The following is a 17119-nucleotide window of genomic DNA, read 5'->3' as shown; positions in this document are numbered from 1 at the left end:
ACTAAAATCGTTCCCATCTTTTACCACACTTGCTAGACCCTGCCTGGTCGGGCTAGTTTAAAACATTGATTTAAATGTAAGATAGCGTAAAACTATGGCTAATTGATAAGCTGGGATACTTCGTTTTACCCTTAACAAAGCTCGCCTTACTTTCGTGTGGGGCATGATTTTTTCTTTTTCTTTTTCTTCAACACCTGCCTCTTGTGGACAGCACTCGCTTCCTGACGCTGTGTGTTTTTAAAGGGACAGTTGTTGAGTGCGTGTCAGAAAGGCACACGCGCCTTCAGCCGACTCCACTCGAGCGCCACACACGCGCACAGAGCCTTTCAATTCATTACAGCAGGCACGCGCCCACCCCGCGCACACACACTTTACCTGTCAAACTCCACGATTGTTATTTAAACTCTGCAACTTTGAGTTATTTATGCGTAACTTAACAAAAAGTGTAGTTTTCACTGAATACGTTTGTATATTGGGTCAGTAACGTCAAGTTCGCATTTTCAAATCGTTTTAAGTGTTTCATTAAAAACGCAATAGACTGTAAAAAATTACTTAAATACACTTTTTATATTATGAACATGTTTGCAATTTCTGAATTAAAAGTTATTTTGATATGTTTTGCGAGAAGTAGAAAATGTGTTGGTGGTGTAGCTAACTGTCCAGAGATTTTAAAAAAGAAAGAAAAAAAGCCCTGTTAAAAGACTAAAATGTCTGAAAAATATGTTGATAAAAGACGGTTAGCATAACCTTTTTTTCCTGCAAAATTCAATACTTTTCGAGGTCAACACAAATCTATGTCAGTGTGGCAGGCAGGAACATAAAGGAAATCATCATATCTGTAAACACTATTTTCTCAACAAAAAAAAATATTTTTAATAAATTTGTTAACGTTAATAGAAGAAAATATGCTACGTTTTTAAATTATTTGATTACTTGGTCCTGTATGCTCTCTCTCTCTCTCTCTCTCTCTCTGCCATACTCACTCACAAAAGTGTGAGTAGGGTGAGCAAAAAATATGCTTATTTTCCAAAAGTGCTGTCTTCTCCAAATTGGCATTCATTATGAGCGCAGTCTGTGAAACGGTCCAGTATGCTGGTCACGTCTCCTACTGCCTGACAACAGGCAGACTGCCGAGGGTTAGCAGGCTTATCACTTTTGTTGCCCATTAAAAAAAGAAATTGTGCAACGAAAATCTACACTTGACTGTGTTTTTCTAGAACTGCTTTTAGTAACCATGAAGATAAAAGGTTGCAATACACAAAACAAACTCAAGAAAACATATTTCTTTTAGAAACTTTTATTATGAGACTAAACTGTAGAAAATATGGAGATAAGGCATATTCTTATTTTCTGAGATGCAAAACCCAGCATTGTAAAGGCAAAGTGGAACAGGCAGTGTGGAGACACAAAACACCTCCGTTTGGACAATAGCTGCATAACCTTTGATCACTCGAATCCTATTACCATTGCAATTATTATTCCTATTAAATAAGACACGTTGGTGTTGAAAATTAAACTCTTAAACTCCTCTAAAACCTCCACATCCGTTAAGGGAATTGCCAGCTGCGATGCATTTGAGACTAGAAGTCTGAATAAGCGAGAGGTAATGAGCAATTTATGGCAGGCTATAGGTCAAAAATAGATACATATTAAAATGAATGTGTACAAAAACATCTATAAATCTCTTACATATAAAAATAGCTTAATATATTTCAGAAAACAACATGTTTTATACAAATAGAACTTCATATAATAAAATTCGCCAAGTTGGAAGCATATCAGAGTTGTGAGAGGGGTCTATCAGGGCAAACCTTCTTTGATTACATTAGCATAAGTAAAGAACAACGTTTGCTTATTGTTGTCATTTTAAAAATAGATTTCTTGGGCGAATGCGCTGGAACGACTGGACTCCCGCTCTTCCCTTTTAGTCCTTTGGCTCTTTGACACTCGGGACCCGTGGTTTGCCGGTTTGTATGGGCCATCTCTGGGTGTGGATTCGAGTCTTTCCGAACCGGACTGCAGCGCAAACGCAGTGCTTTGTGTTCTTGGAGGACATCCGAGTTCCTCCCAAGCAGTACTGCGATTTTTAGGTATTTCCTAGAAAGAGAACGGGACATGGTGAGCATCTTGCATGAACAACAAAATCGTGAAAACACAATTATAGCGGCAATAAAGTTTAATTTAATTCATACGAACCTTTCACGAACGTTCAAAACCAATTGGTAAAGTCCAGGAGCTCTTGTTCTTCAGGACTCAGAGGGTTGTAGGAGCCCTCATCTGAGGAGTAAGAGGACACGGGCGAACCGGCCATAGAGTTCATGTCATTAGAGTAGTTTTGGGAGATGGTGGGTGACAGGACGCCGGACTGGAACGCCGCGCTCACCGCGTCATGCTCGTCCAAAAGCTGCTGGAGCGCGCGGATGTACTCCACAGCAGAGCGCAGCGTCTCCACTTTGCTCATCTTCTTGTTCGCCGCTCCGTTGGGAACGTGTTCGCGGAGAGTAGCAAAGCCGTTGTTCACCAGCTTTACCCGGTTGCGTTCTCTCTCGTTTCGCCTGGCCACCGCGTGCGGCTGCTGCGGTGGCAAGCTGTACCCGAAGCCGGCGAAGTTGAGCCTTCTTTTGCACCGGAGCAGCTCCGGAGAGGATGAGCGCTGCCTCTTCGCCTGCTTCGACGCGGACTTGTTGCTGCACTGGCTGTCGGTCGGACTGAGTTGGATGCTCTGAGAGGCAAAAAAGCAAGCAGGTGGCATGAACTGCTGCTGGTTTACGCTTATTTCCATCTTGGCAGTAATGTCCATTTCGCGGAGGAAAAGCACAAACGTTTTCTTTGGAATGCCCAATGGCCGTGCGTCTTGCTCGTGGCGTTCACGTGTGGATTCAATGGGCAGGGGTGCTCCGGACTCTCGACCTGTTCTGAGTTGTGAGATGGAAACAGCGCGGCCTTTTCAATACGCCGGCGGCCCGCCGCGCGTTCCCCCTGACCACGCCCCCTGAGATGCGCTTGTGTTGCGTACGCCGGGCGCGTGCCGCTCCTGCCACTGAGTAAACAACTTCTCGTAAAGAATGACTAGAGGTGTTTTTCGGTTATGACCAGAGGCGGACAAAGTACACAACTCCATTACTTAAGTGAAAGTACAGATACCGCTGGTCAAATATTACTCCATTACAAGTAAAAGTTGTAAAGACATATTTTTACTTAAGTAAAAGTACAGAAGTACTTGCTTTTAAAAGTACGTAAGTACCAAAAGTAAATGTCCTTTGTCAATGCACTGTTTTGTAATGCACATTGTAATACTTGCAATACCTCTGAAGCAACTTACAATACATTACACCTACTGAATACACTGACTATACTTGTAGTATCTTTGGAATACAGAACTTTTAGAATGTTAAAAACCTATGGGGGAAAAAAAAATATTATAATTATTTAACACCCCTACCCACCCCCACAAAAGCAGGATGGTAGTGATCTCACACAGCTCTGGACACATCTATGTGTAGCCATTCATCCACATTTGAACAGAGTGAATCGCTCTCGCTGTACTTTGATGTCACACACAGAATGGTCTGCAGTGCTGCTTCAGTCGAACACCTTTTGTGTTTTATTAGGAGACGCACAAAAAGTACAGATACTCAAAAAGTGTACTTAAGTACAATACTCAAGTAAATGTACTTAGTTACTGTCCGCCTCTGGTTATGACAAGTGTTTGTTGGAGAACAACACACGCACACACTCAACTTCGAGCTGCATTAAAGGCATCCTGTAACCTTGTAAAAATTTAACAACAGCGCGCTTCGATTTTTCTTTAGGGCGCTTTGAGAAATGAGTAATTAAACTTGAGATTAATCATTTTAAAACACGGAAAAAAACTTGAGTAAAATATAAGAATGATGCACGTTGACTGTATTTGCAGCTATATGTATAAGATATATATATATTCAAAAGATCATGAAATTGTTCAAATTTTATGATAATGGCAGTATAATGAATAGAGAAGACTAGTTTTCACAATTAGCCTAAATCTGCCATTAAACAGAATTAACAGAAAAAAAACAATAAAAAAAGTTCATAAACGCAACACAATTCATAGAAATATAAAAAGGTAAGATAAAATATCTAACCGTTTGCCAACAAATAACGTAATTAATAACATTTAAAACATGTGACAACATGTCCCAACTTGGCATTTATGAAAAAAGAGGTGTAGTTTGGAGGACAGAGGGTTTTAAGTGTTTGAAGTCAACATAGTTTGTTTGTGAAAATATGCCCAGCCCCGGTGTACCACATTATTTAATCACATACGAATCCTGCTATACTAAGCCTCCTAAAATGTCGAACATCATCTTATCAAAAAGATCTTAACAAATATAGCAAATCATTTGTAACAGCTGCCGTGGTTAAGACGAATCCATTCAGAGGTAAATAAACTCATTCAAAGCACTTTGCTTTCATTGGACTCATGTGTAGTTTGGTAATGAATTAACACTTGTCACAACTGTTATACTGTTAACGTGTTACAGCCATATAATATTGTTCCATATAGGGAATCTTTGTCCGGGCAAGATGAATTTGGCCAGTCGTTATTAGAAATCACAGCTGGAAAGGTGGAACGGATTATTTTGTGGACGCGCATTAAGAAAAGCTCCTGACACCTTATTCACTCTATTTACTTACAGTATATCTCTCGATTAATTTCGCCTCTTTCATAGCGCACGATAATGGCACATTGCTTTCAACCAACTTTGTTTGAATGACTTTGCCTGCGCCAGTTTTGTGTGTGCGCGAGATGCATGTGGAGTGGAGAGGGAGGGGGGCAATAAATTGTGTAATTTCTCTTGGTTGGCTGAGGCATTCAAGATTAGACCATGCAGCATTCAATCACCCAGCCCCCTCCAACTTTCCTTTCTCTCCCTCTCTCTTTTCCCCCCTTCTCCTCTTTTAGCGCAGCAAGGGCGTTTAGAAAAGAAGCGTGGGTTCTATTCACTCCGGCTGGGACTCTCTGAAACATATCCACCATGCTCAGTCAGTGCATTTGCAGAGTCCAATTAGCGTTTTGTAAGCCCCTCTTTCTTTCATGATACTCTGGGATGAGGGAAGGTTCCAATCATTCCCGATTTTAATAATTAATATGACATCTGGGCGTCTGAACTTCTATTGAAACATATTACTATAACAACTCGTAGAGCTGCTGTAAAATAATAAAAACAAAACAACTCCATACAAAGCTGCTTGTTTTCTCCTACAAGCCCGGGTTTGCTATGCAGGATTATATTTCAATTCGTTAGCTGTTAAAACTACATGGTAAAGGGACTTTTTTTAATCATTTCAATGACTATTCATTGGTGCGCTTTTGAAAGCAGGTGTGTGGCGTTTATGCACTGCTATTTCTGAACGTTAGTGGATGAGAGTGCGTTTGCGCAGATGAGACGATCATGTTCGTGAATAAACCGAACACAGATTATTCCTTATTAACTGTGTGAACTTGCTTTACATCGTGCATGAGCGTAGAAGTGAGTGAAAGCCTAAAGCGCACGATCCACTGAAGTCATGTAGTAACAGTACAAGACAATCTGGGCTACAAGCATACACTTACTGCACATATTCGTATATAAACATATTTCTATATTTACACATAATAACAAACAAACAATAGAGGATCTACGGGGTTTGCAGTTACTGTGCTCCAAAAGAGGATTTTCTTATATTAAAGAACAGTTCAATAACCTGACGAACTCTTTTTCTACTACAAAGAGCGGTTAGTGCAGTGGAAAGATTCCATGGATGGAACCATTGATGCCAATAAAGTAGCTATTTTTAAGTGTTTTAGGGGCTAAATCATTTAGTATCGTACCTTAAAACAACGCAAATGACAAATGACCAGAACTTCTCCCACTTTGGCCCTGCATGTATTCAATGTATTTAAAAGTACATACTTTAAATAAAGTGGGAATGTATGTTTTTCAATTGTGTTATAGACCCCTTTAAGTAAACTTTAAGAATATAAGCAATATATTTAACAATATAAGGCAAAGGCCAGATGTGTTATACCAGCTGTTGATTCGTTTAATTTAGCTTGAATATGTGCGTTAGCCACCAAGCCTTGATCTGGTTTTGTGATAATTTTTCAATACAGAGGGAGTCTACTGTATCCTAAACGTACCCTACCTGAAAACATCTGCAGGCGTTGAAGAGGAATGGTGTCCAGATGTTCAGTGACGAGTCTTTGCTGTTGTGCACTTTGATAGGACTTCAGTTCTTTATAGATCACATAGAGGTTTGGTCATGGGCCTATACTCCCTGTGTAAATAGACATCCATGTACAATATTGTCATATCATATCCAGTGATCACAAATTAATCTAATGCCAAAGTAAAGTCATTTCAGTATTAGTAGCCTAATTAAATGAATAGCGTCTTTTTTTCAGTTTATGGTATTTTTGTACGTTTACTCTTGTCCTACTTATCTTTAGCCATTTAAATGGTGAGCCTATGTCCAATACATTCAGGAAAAATGTTTTTGGATAGTGGAGCTAACAGGATAGAATAGATGGTTCATTAATTGTGTATAGACACCAACTGCCATCTAGTGGTGAAGTCATGAATGGTTTGTATAAGCCTAAGCATAAGGTGTGAGTGCAGACAGGTGTCAATACATTGATTTAACTTAACACAAATGAAAATATGGATTTAATGGTAAAGTCATTTCAGTATTAGTAGCCTAATTAAATGAATAGCGTCTTTTTTTCAGTTTATGGTATTTTTGTACGTTTACTCTTGTCCTACTTATCTTTAGCCATTTAAATGGTGAGCCTATGTCCAATACATTCAAGAAAAATGTTTTTGGATAGTGGAGCTAACAGGATAGAATAGATGGTTCATTAATTGTGTATAGACACCAACTGCCATCTAGTGGTAAAGTCATGAATGGTTTGTATAAGCCTAAGCATAAGGTGTGAGTGCAGACAGGAGTCAATACATTGATTTAACTTAACACAAATGAAAATATGGATTTAATGATCACATTTGCTGAGTCTATGAACTAAATGCAGACTATACCTTGTCTGTTGTATGTTAATAACCTTTTCAAGGGTGTTTGTCCTCCTCCTAATTGAACCACACAAAGGTAGTCAAAATTAAAGGCAAAGTTGTAAAGTATATAAAAGTAGGACTACATATTTCGCTGGTGTTTGAATAACGTTTCGTTAAACACAAAAGTTAAATTAGGAAGTAAGAAGCGTATTTTTACCTGACGACAAACCTGCTAAAATTGCAGTCGCCCTGAGGATGTAACCATAGCAACAGTAGGCCTACGCTACTTGCACGTTTCTGTTGCGACCCATCATTACCAGAGCCGTTGATAAAACATTTACAACAAATAAATAACAAAATGTTAGTGTTTGTTTGGAAATTATTTGACATAATTAACGGTTAGCTAACTGTGCTAGAGGCGCCACATGACATTTTGCGTCCCGCGAGATAAATTTCAACAGATTACGCAAGAAAAAATAATGTCAATAAAAATCATCTTAAAAGTACACCTCTCTATGAAATCAGTGTATCCGTGTATAATTTTGACACTGTCTGACACAGTCGCACACCTGGACCCAGTCCCAGTTAACTTAGCTATATTTAGCGCCATCGTGTGGTCATAAACAGAATATGAACATATGGATAGTGACGATTATTATTTATAACGGGATCCTGCATCTGTTTTTCTAATCTTGAACACTCAATCCCTTCTACTTAAAAAAAAAATTATAAAATAAATTAATCTACTAATAAAACCATTACATCAAGTAGAAGAAAAACAAAACTGCGAAGTAGGCTAATCGTTACGAAATGCTGACTTTGAACTCCTCCATCCTCACCCAAAACTCCCCCTGCAAACTCTTTCCCACTGGACAACACAAACCAGATGCGCTGTGGCGCAGCTTCCAAATATCCCAGAGGTCTATGGGCATCTCGTCGCGTGACATGCACACGGGCCGTTCAGGGGGTGTGGTGTCACGAGGTACTTTTAAATGGCTGGAGTTTTGGATGGGCAACACAAAGTGCACACAAGCATTCAGCAAATCGACATCACCTGAGAACTGAAACAAGAATGGACGCAGGTTTCAGACAGATGAACGGGAATCTGGAGAGAAAGGTGAACCATTCTCTATTTTTTTTTTTTTATGTTTTACTATAAAAAAAAATTGTGATTATATTAGTATAACAGTTTATATTATTTTAAATCTATTTAAAAATATTTTATAGCATTTCCCCAACACTAGACAAGAGTAAAGACATGCAGACTAGGATGCAAAGTAGTATTGGTTACGTAATGCAGAAAAGTCAAAGTGAAAATTTTGTGTGAACCTACAATTGTTCAATGACAATCCAGCTCATTCTTATTATTGTTAAACCTGACTGGAAATTTCTCTCCAGACCACAAAACGAAGTTCAACATACTAGCTATAGCATCAACTGAAAGACTCTAATTTGTTACAACTATATATCACTGTATGGAATCTAAGTGGTTAATAATACATTAATTGCTGATTGTTTTACTTTCATATTTTAGATGTCCTGAGGTGTATTTTTACATTACTTTTTGTTCTTTAAAAAGTATTATGGCAAAGTATGGGTGAAAGTTATGACACTGACACCTGATTCACAGGAATGTGAGTGTGACTTTGGTCATGAGTTTTAAAGTCCTTCTGCTCAGTCACACAGATTTTTGAAGCTACATTAAGGTCTTGCAATAGTTTTCATACCAAGTTAAGGATATTTATTAGAGCCCTAAACCTACACAAACCTGCTGACATTATTCAGTTTGAAGCAATATATGATCGTTTTGTGATTTATGGGCATTTATATTTCAATTAATTTCCATAGAGGGAAACTACTTGCCTTGAAAGTTACTTATCAGAGGTTTAGTTTTGCTAATGTGTAACAGACAGTGTTGCATCCTAAAAAAAAAGTCAAATAAAAATACACGCAGTGAGTGGATTCCCAAGCAGAGATTCATGGGTCCCTTAGCACTATGAGAAAAGATGAACTAATATTCATTTCAAAAACCATTTCAAAGAAAGAAAGGTGGACACTAATTAAATAAAAATTGCAAAGCAATGAAAATTAAATTTTAAATGACAGTTATGCACTCATTTGATGCATGTTGATGACGATGAGTGCAATTGTGTGAGTGTCTTGACATTTGTTTGTTTAACAGGGCTCTCTGACCTCATCCTACCTGGAGGAACCATTAAATAAAACAGGAGTGGTGTCCTGCATCTTCTCTTTGAAGCAGGAAGTTGGCGCTCTTGTAAAAGCTCTAAGACTATTTGAGGTTAGTGTCTTGACACAAAACATTTGTATTGCATCATTTGTCCCTTTTCACAGTCTCTTTGTATGGTTGTATGTCTATTTTTCTCTCTCACGCTCTCTCTCTCTATATACACTTGCATTTATCTGAAGCCAAAACATGGGGGTCAAGGACAGCAGATGTTAGGGGTAGATTTGTAGAAATGCAAAACAGGACTATATTTGTATTTGCAGGGGATTAGGTAATACTGTGCACATGGTGTAACTTCAACAGAAGTAATGAAGTTTGCTGGATGACGCATTTTGTAACATGGAGGAAGAGTACAAATTTTTCATATACATATACTTACCAGCATTGTTGCAACACAAAGCTGGTTGAAAATCAATGAACTTGTCTTTAATGGTGATTTTGTCACCAAAATCACCAAAAATTATCACATAAAAAAAAAAAAAGACTAAATGCAAATGAAAGCTTCTGTCACTTATAAAAACATGGTATATTAATTTCATCTGAGATATGAATGCTGAAAGATAATACCTCAGGAGAGGAAGCTTCATGGGGAAAAAAGAAATAAATGTGTACTTTTATTCAGCAAGATGCATTAAATGATTGAAAAAGGCTGTTCTTTCTGAATGTTGTTCATCAAAGAATCCAGAAATAAACATTGTATAAAATTTTTTAAGGATCATGTGACACTTAAGGCTGGGATGATGACTGATACATATTCAGCTTTAAAAATACAATTTTAAAATATATTAAAATTGAAAATAGTTTCACAATATTTCACAATATTACTGTTTTTACTGTGCTTTTGAAATGCATCTTTGCATGAAATACATCGTATTGAACCTTAAGTTTTGTTTTGTATTATTTACTTTTTGGTATAAATTCAGTAAATATAAATAAAATAAAAAAGAGCAATAAAAAGCATAGACAAAGCATAAGGCTGTTGAAAACACAACATTGTGACCTCTTCTTGTGATGCATATAGAAAAATCAATAATATCAACCAGAATTGTGTTTTGAGATGACAGGATATTATAGACATGCACGCAGTGCACATGTCTTGTAATAATGCCAAGATTTCTTGAATCATCTCCAAAGTTCTTGTATCAAAGTTCAGTATATTTTGTTTTGGGATGTTGACTTTTCTACTGCCTACGTGCAATGAAATGTGCTCCCAAGTAGATGACGGGCTTCATTTACTGATTGTAAAGAAATTATTACACAAGCACAACATGTTGCATACTAATATATGTTGTGCTTTCCTGAAATTCAGCAACCAAACTAATGAGCCTAAAATCTTCTCTGGTGCTTTTCTGCAAGTCATTAATGGTGCCACTATAAAGATAAAAGCTTGGCCTGTGGATTCTGATTGGCTCTTCCGTACCATCCTACTCCACCCCCTTTAAAACACCCCCTACTCCACCCCTCACCACAGACACCCTGCACACACTTTACAGCTTTATTTTGACCTAATACAAAGCAATCTCCTGTTGCCCACATTGAATGTTTGTTATTAGGGAAAAGGATGCTTTATGAAAGACTGAAAACAACTATAATGACTGATTATAGTTATAGTGAATAATGGCTATTATTCTGAATTAACTATCCAGCCCCAACAATTTAAATAGAACATTAAATTAATTAATTATTAATATAATGCAATTAATTAATATAATACCACTAATTAATATGCGTAATATCTTTAGATATTAGATTGTCAGGACAGTATAAAACATATAAAACACATATTATACATATAAAAAACATGCAGACACTTGACAGTGATCTTAGAATAGAAACAGCAAATGTTCTTACTGAACACATTTATATTAACCCAGCACTGCGAACAAATGCAGTAATTCTCTGCTGTGTTGTTTTTTGAGTGTTAAAGGATGCAGATTCATATGGACTCAATCATTACCACATGGAAAGGGAGGGGAAATGTTGAAAAAGAACCAGAGTAGGTCCAAGGTATTGTAAGCCCTATCCGCCTCCTCTACAGGCCTATAGCAAACAGCAATGGGTGTCCTCCCTCTCTGTGTGTAAAAACACATAAATACAAACATGTTTTGACTTGAACACTGCAATTTGAACTTAATTATGCAAAAACACCCACTCTCCTATTGGCTGAAGAAAAGCTGCACATGTGAGTCTTAGTTGCTGCCACAATGTGAATGTGGTTAATCATGGTTAATCATTCATGTTTGTGATACATCTTACACATCTTTTAATTTATGGGAAAATCTTTTTATTAAAGTGGTAAGGGTACAGAAACCCTGTAATTAAATATATCATTGAATCACTCAGTCTAGAATGCAGATGGACAACCTAATAACTTTCTCCACAGTACTGTATTGTGATTGTTGGTACATTTAACCAGTTTTTACCATACTTTCAAAACAAAAATTAAAATAGGAAAAATATGCAATATGAAAATAATTGAAGACAAAATGTGTTTTACTGAGAAAAACCAAGATTTGGTTTTTAAAAAGCCTTTTTCCAAAAGGTACATCTGGAAAAAGGGGGGTCATCTTATATTCGGGCCAATACGGTAATTGCTTTTTCATTAGATGGAATGGCCTGGAGTGCCACCTAGTGTTTATTCACTATAATATATAGTTTATTCACTATAATATGGACTATATCTAAACATCAGACTTATGCTGGATGTATCAAGCAAGCTAAAATATGATTGTCAGATTTTCAGACACACTAAAAAGTAATAAATATTTTTTTAAAACTCTCTTAAAGTTAATAAATAAATATTAAAGTATTAAAGTATACAAAATTTGCTTTATTCACTCTTAATATCTTTTTACTAGTTAGATATAGATATAGATACATTGTAACGTTTTTTATTAAAAAAATAGTACACTACTGTGTGTCAAGCAATGACATATAAGTAATTAAACAAATAAAGTATTTGTTATATTTCTTAGTATTATGAAAAAACAAATATATTTTCTCTTATATATATATATAGAGAGAGAGAGAGAGAGAGAGCATATAAACTTGAGAAATGCGTACATAAACAAAGAAATACATTATGTAAATATTACTAATACATAAATATCTTGTAATATATAGTATATAATTATTGTAAGTTATGTAATATAATGCAGCATTATGTACATGTATGTTACATGTATGTACTTTGCAGGAGAAAGGCATTAATCTGACCCACATTGAGTCCCGTCCATCACGCAACAACAAAGAAGAATATGAGTTCTTCATCAGTGTGGATCAAGCCTCTTCTAAAGCTCTCGATGAAGTTGTTGACGGTCTGCGCACACAAATCAGTGGCCAAGTTCATGAGCTGTCTCGCAACAAACAGAAGGACACAGGTGAGACACAGGGCAAATGGCTGATGAATAACTCACGAGAAAAGAAATAAAACTGTTACGACATTTCAAGGTCAGACAGAAATACAACAAGAGAGCGAGAATAGGATAGCATAGAATATGAAGAACAGAAATAGAACACATGCTGTAATCGTTCATAAATGTAATTGTGGAGATGGATGACAAAGACCCTTGCACTCAGCCTCTCTTATGGTTGTTTCCAGAATTACATTAGTTTAGTTTTTGAGGACAAACAGACTCATAGAGATAGACTGAAATGTCTTGTTTCTATTCAAGAGTCAGTTCAGCAGGGTGGGGGTCAAAGTTCAATACAAAGACTGACAGACCAACAGATCCCATCACAATCTCCCCCTTATACAATAAGAAAACACAGAGCAGGGGACATTTATGGATATTTATGGCTGATGAGGAAAACCAGTCAGGGTCTTCAGTTCTTGGCCTTTTGTTCAGACCGCCTCAGGCTCGCTGTTGAACTCTGTACCAATGGCTGGACCCCCAAAGAGTTTAACTGTCATAAATCTAGCTGATATAGAGCAAGATTTAGCCTCATAGCCTGGACTGCGTTGTCACCCTCTGGCTCATTCGCCTCACAATGCTTTCTGTTTACTACTGTGTCATCCATCTCTGTTAGCATGCCAACGTTAGCGACCACAGCATTCGATATTACCAAGTTCACATATTTAGAACTTAATACATTAATCTCGTTTAAATAAAGTTTAATAAAGAGAATGGAAACACTATAGATCTCATTGAAATCTAAATCAGAAAACTCGCAAATACTTTCAATTAAAGTCTAGGGTCAAGTAATTCTGGAAGGTTTAAAGGAGGAAGGCAGCTCAGTTTTTTTTTTTTTGTTAAAGCACTTATATAATTTCTTATATTCAGAAATGTGTTATATGTGTTGCAAAGTTGTCTATAAAAGTCTTGCCTTGCCCCATAGATTTCCATTGTACATGCATTACTATACCCTTGTGAAAAAAGTGCACTGAATTGTAATGAGTGTGCACTTGTAGCATATACTTGCAGATAATGTAATATTATTGAAATAAAAGGCCACTTAATTGTACATAAAGAGAGAATACTTTCATCAGTACATTTTTAACACACTTAACTATACTTTTGAAATGTGTATTTTGTAATAATATCAAATTAAAAGTTTTACTTCTAAGTACTTTTTAAATAATTTGTCAAGTACTTTAAAAAGTACACTTATTTTAATGTGCTGACTAGCATACTAAACGTAAAGTAGCTTACTTGATAATAATTTTAACTGAAGTGTGTTATTCCGTATTAAATTTAAAGTTTATATTTTAAATATTTTAAATGTACTAAATTGCATCTTCATATTTACACATGTGTAATTATAAATATATTTAAATACATGCCATTCGGTTTCAAATGAAATTACATATAAATTACGTATATTTTAATTAAGTGTATTTTGTATAATATGTCTCCTTTAAATGGGTCAAAAAAACACACATTGTATTTCATATCAATTTGAACTATAATACATTTTTATTTAATTAAAATGCAGTTAAGTGTCTGGAAACATTATGTTCCATATATTATTTCTGTTTAGATATTTTTATTTGTAAAGTATGCTAAAATGTACTTTTTTTCACAAGGATAGACACACCATGCCAAATATGCTGTCAACAGGACATAAATTACATTGATTATATAATTACCATAAACATTCTTCCTTCTTTCCCTCTCATCAAAAGTTCCATGGTTCCCCAATGACATCCAGGACTTGGACCGTTTTGCCAATCAGATTCTCAGTTATGGGTCCGAGCTGGATGCAGACCATCCTGTAAGACACTGTGTGTGTGTGTGTGTGTTTTTGAAGTGACTGTCTGTATGATCAAAGAAAAGAGCAAAAGTGAGCATGAGAGGAAACTTCTTCATTTTTATTTCAAACGCATCCGTGTGTGGGTGTATTTTGAAAGATGCGTAGTTGGTCTATGCGACACTAAAAGCCCACAGTCAGAATCTGCATCACTCTCAATTCTAATGGAAACGGACGGGGGCTCTCAAATTGATGTCATCGCTTTAATTGAGCCCCTGTAATTATAAATAATTGCCCCTTTCCAGCCGTCATTAAACTGAAATGCATTCATCATGAGCAGCAAACACTCTACAAAGGCTTCATTTGAATGAGTCTCCTCCATGACACTGAGAAATACTGTCAAAGGCTACTGAGAGATCAGAACTAGCTCCACTTTCTTTCACACTCTAACGTCATTGTCATTCACAGGGCTTTACAGACCCCGTGTACCGCGCCAGAAGAAAGGAATTTGCTGACATTGCCTACAACTACAGACAGTAACTATTGCCCTCAGTGTTTTCTCTTTCTCCCCCACTTTCTCATGGGCTACAGGGATCATCCCCACCTCTAGTACTTTCCCTGTTGTTTTGTTGTGCATTCTATGGAAAATTACTCCTGCTGCCTAACAAAAGGGCTAAATTGCAGGGTCCCAGTGCAGTACGGAGTGTCGGGAGCTTTGTCATCATAATTGAGATGCATTATTCACACGGCCACTACAAAGGGCAGGAGCGTTGAATGCTACGCCCCCACATTTACATACACGCTCCATCAATAATAACACCACTCATCACTGATATGACAGATATGACGTACAGTGTGTCTTCAATGTGTCTCCTTTACAAAAAAACATTGTAAAAATCTGAATTATTCCAAAGTTTTGACCGGTAGTGTACATGTCTTTGCATTATAAAACAAAATATCACCGTGGAATTAATTTTTTAAAGAAAAATAGCACAAACATGTTTTTCAAGCAAAATAATTCTCAAAATAAAGTTTGTTAGGTTTGTTGGATACTGTTAAGACAAATATATTTGAACACATTGTGTCCAAAAAATGAGCTAAACCTCCCTCCTGAGATCAAATGAGCTAAATCTCCCTCCTCTTTTAGTGGACAGGTTATTCCACGTGTTGAATATACTGCTGAAGAGAAGGCCACATGGGGAACAGTTTTTAGAGAGCTGAAGTCTCTGTACGCAACGCATGCCTGTCATGAACACAACCGTGTTTTTCCACTTCTGGAGAAGTACTGTGGGTACCGTGAGGACAACATCCCGCAGCTAGAGGACGTCTCACACTACCTGCAGAGTAAGAGTGTCCTCCAGTAGAGCTGCTTTATACTCATATACAGTCGGGTGAAGGGGAAGTCAAATTGAAGGTTTAGTGTGTAATAAAAAAGAAAAGGAAAAAAAAAAAGAAAAACTAGTGTTTCACTTCTAAACTACATATCTCACCCTTTCTTGATTTCTCAGCATGCACAGGTTTCCGTCTGCGTCCTGTGGCCGGTCTCCTCTCCTCGCGTGACTTCTTAGCTGGTCTCGCCTTCCGAGTGTTTCACTCGACACAGTACATTCGCCATAGCTCCAAACCCATGTACACACCTGAACCGTGAGTATACAGACCAAGAAGTTGTTACAGCTTTGTTTGGAATAAATGTCACAAATATATGTCATAACTGTGAAAAGTGATCAAAGGGGGGGAAAAAAAAGTGGATTTGTTTCCTCAGGGACATCTGCCATGAGCTGCTGGGTCATGTCCCACTCTTTGCTGACCCAAGTTTTGCCCAGTTCTCACAGGTTTGATAATATAATATAATATAATATAATATAATATGTTTATTATATTGTTATAATGTTAATTTGAATGAAAGAAGTGAAATTTATGATATACATTTGTCATTTTGATTTTTATTCTCACAATTCTGACACTTTTTTGAATGAATTATGATATATATATATATATATATTTATAATTGTGAGAAAGAAAATTCAGAACTTCAGAAATAAGCTTCCATAGTATTATGTGGGTATCTAGAGAACATCTGCTTCAGACTTTAAATCTCTAATGTGCATTTATCAGTGACATAATATCCAAATGTGATGATGTTTCCTGTTGATCAGGAAATTGGACTCGCTTCTTTGGGCGCCCCTGATTTGTTCATAGAGAAGCTGGCTACAGTGAGTACTGCTTTAGGTTACAATAAGAATAATTTTCCACATTTGAACTGAGGTCATATTTTAAGACCACAAGGTATATTTGTCTCTCTCAGAAGGGCTGCATGATTATAATATTTATTTTTTTGCAGGTCTACTGGTTCACTGTGGAATTTGGTCTGTGCAAGGAAGGAAATGAAGTAAAGGCTTACGGTGCCGGTCTGCTCTCATCTTTTGGCGAACTGCAGGTATGTACTGTATGTGGTACCTCTCAGAATACTTCCTCCTGGTTCATGCCCTGTGCTCTAACCCAGTGTTTCCCAACCGGGGTGCCGTCTGTCGAGAGCAGGGGTGCCGTGTAAAAAATCCTTTTTTAATATTTTTAAATTGCTAAAATATTCAAAAAAGCATCTATTATATAATATCCATTTCTGATGCCGCCAATAATCAGAGATGCGCCGAAA

At 36.9% G+C, this 17119-nt stretch overlaps 2 protein-coding genes across 4 annotated transcripts in view; one reads left to right on the top strand and one right to left on the bottom strand.

Moving 5' to 3' along the window:
* Positions 1-1625: 1625 nt before the first annotated feature.
* On the bottom strand, positions 1626-7280 carry ascl1a (achaete-scute family bHLH transcription factor 1a). Of its 2 annotated transcripts, XM_016558778.1 has the most exons (4): positions 7249-7280; positions 6164-6300; positions 2197-2722; positions 1626-2097 (listed from the first exon to the last, which is right to left on the bottom strand). In XM_016558778.1, exons 2-3 carry the CDS (start codon positions 6176-6178, stop codon positions 2210-2212), a joined length of 528 nt encoding a protein of 175 aa, XP_016414264.1. In that variant the 5' UTR covers positions 6179-6300; positions 7249-7280; the 3' UTR covers positions 1626-2097; positions 2197-2209. The 2 variants fall into 2 exon arrangements, with proteins under 2 accessions (XP_016414264.1, XP_016414263.1); XM_016558777.1 differs by lacking the exons at positions 6164-6300; positions 7249-7280 and having other exon boundaries at positions 2197-2897.
* A 683-nt stretch (positions 7281-7963) lies between these two features.
* Positions 7964-17119, top strand: part of pah (phenylalanine hydroxylase) — a 23641-nt gene continuing 14485 nt past the window's right edge. For both annotated transcript variants that reach the window (XR_001640542.1, XM_016558743.1), the window contains exons 1-10: positions 7964-8148; positions 9214-9330; positions 12473-12656; positions 14402-14490; positions 14935-15002; positions 15614-15810; positions 15975-16110; positions 16229-16298; positions 16623-16679; positions 16808-16903. Coding sequence is in view for 1 of the 2 variants with exons in the window: in XM_016558743.1 (XP_016414229.1) it covers positions 8104-8148; positions 9214-9330; positions 12473-12656; positions 14402-14490; positions 14935-15002; positions 15614-15810; positions 15975-16110; positions 16229-16298; positions 16623-16679; positions 16808-16903 (1059 nt within the window). In the remaining variant the exon portion in view is untranslated. The remainder of the gene's footprint in view (positions 8149-9213; positions 9331-12472; positions 12657-14401; positions 14491-14934; positions 15003-15613; positions 15811-15974; positions 16111-16228; positions 16299-16622; positions 16680-16807; positions 16904-17119) is intronic.

The sequence above is a fragment of the Sinocyclocheilus rhinocerous genome, unplaced genomic scaffold (genome assembly GCF_001515625.1).
Source record: "Sinocyclocheilus rhinocerous isolate Xijiao unplaced genomic scaffold, SAMN03320098_v1.1 scaffold258, whole genome shotgun sequence".
Taxonomy (NCBI): domain Eukaryota; kingdom Metazoa; phylum Chordata; class Actinopteri; order Cypriniformes; family Cyprinidae; genus Sinocyclocheilus; species Sinocyclocheilus rhinocerous.
The sequence above is the reverse complement of the archived record's forward strand: the minus strand, read 5'-3'. Positions and strand labels throughout refer to the sequence as shown.

Coding starts and splice junctions, on each gene's coding strand:
- ascl1a (XM_016558777.1), bottom strand. CDS start 2,800: ATGGACATTACTGCCAAGATGGAAATAAGCGTAAACCAGCAGCAGTTC.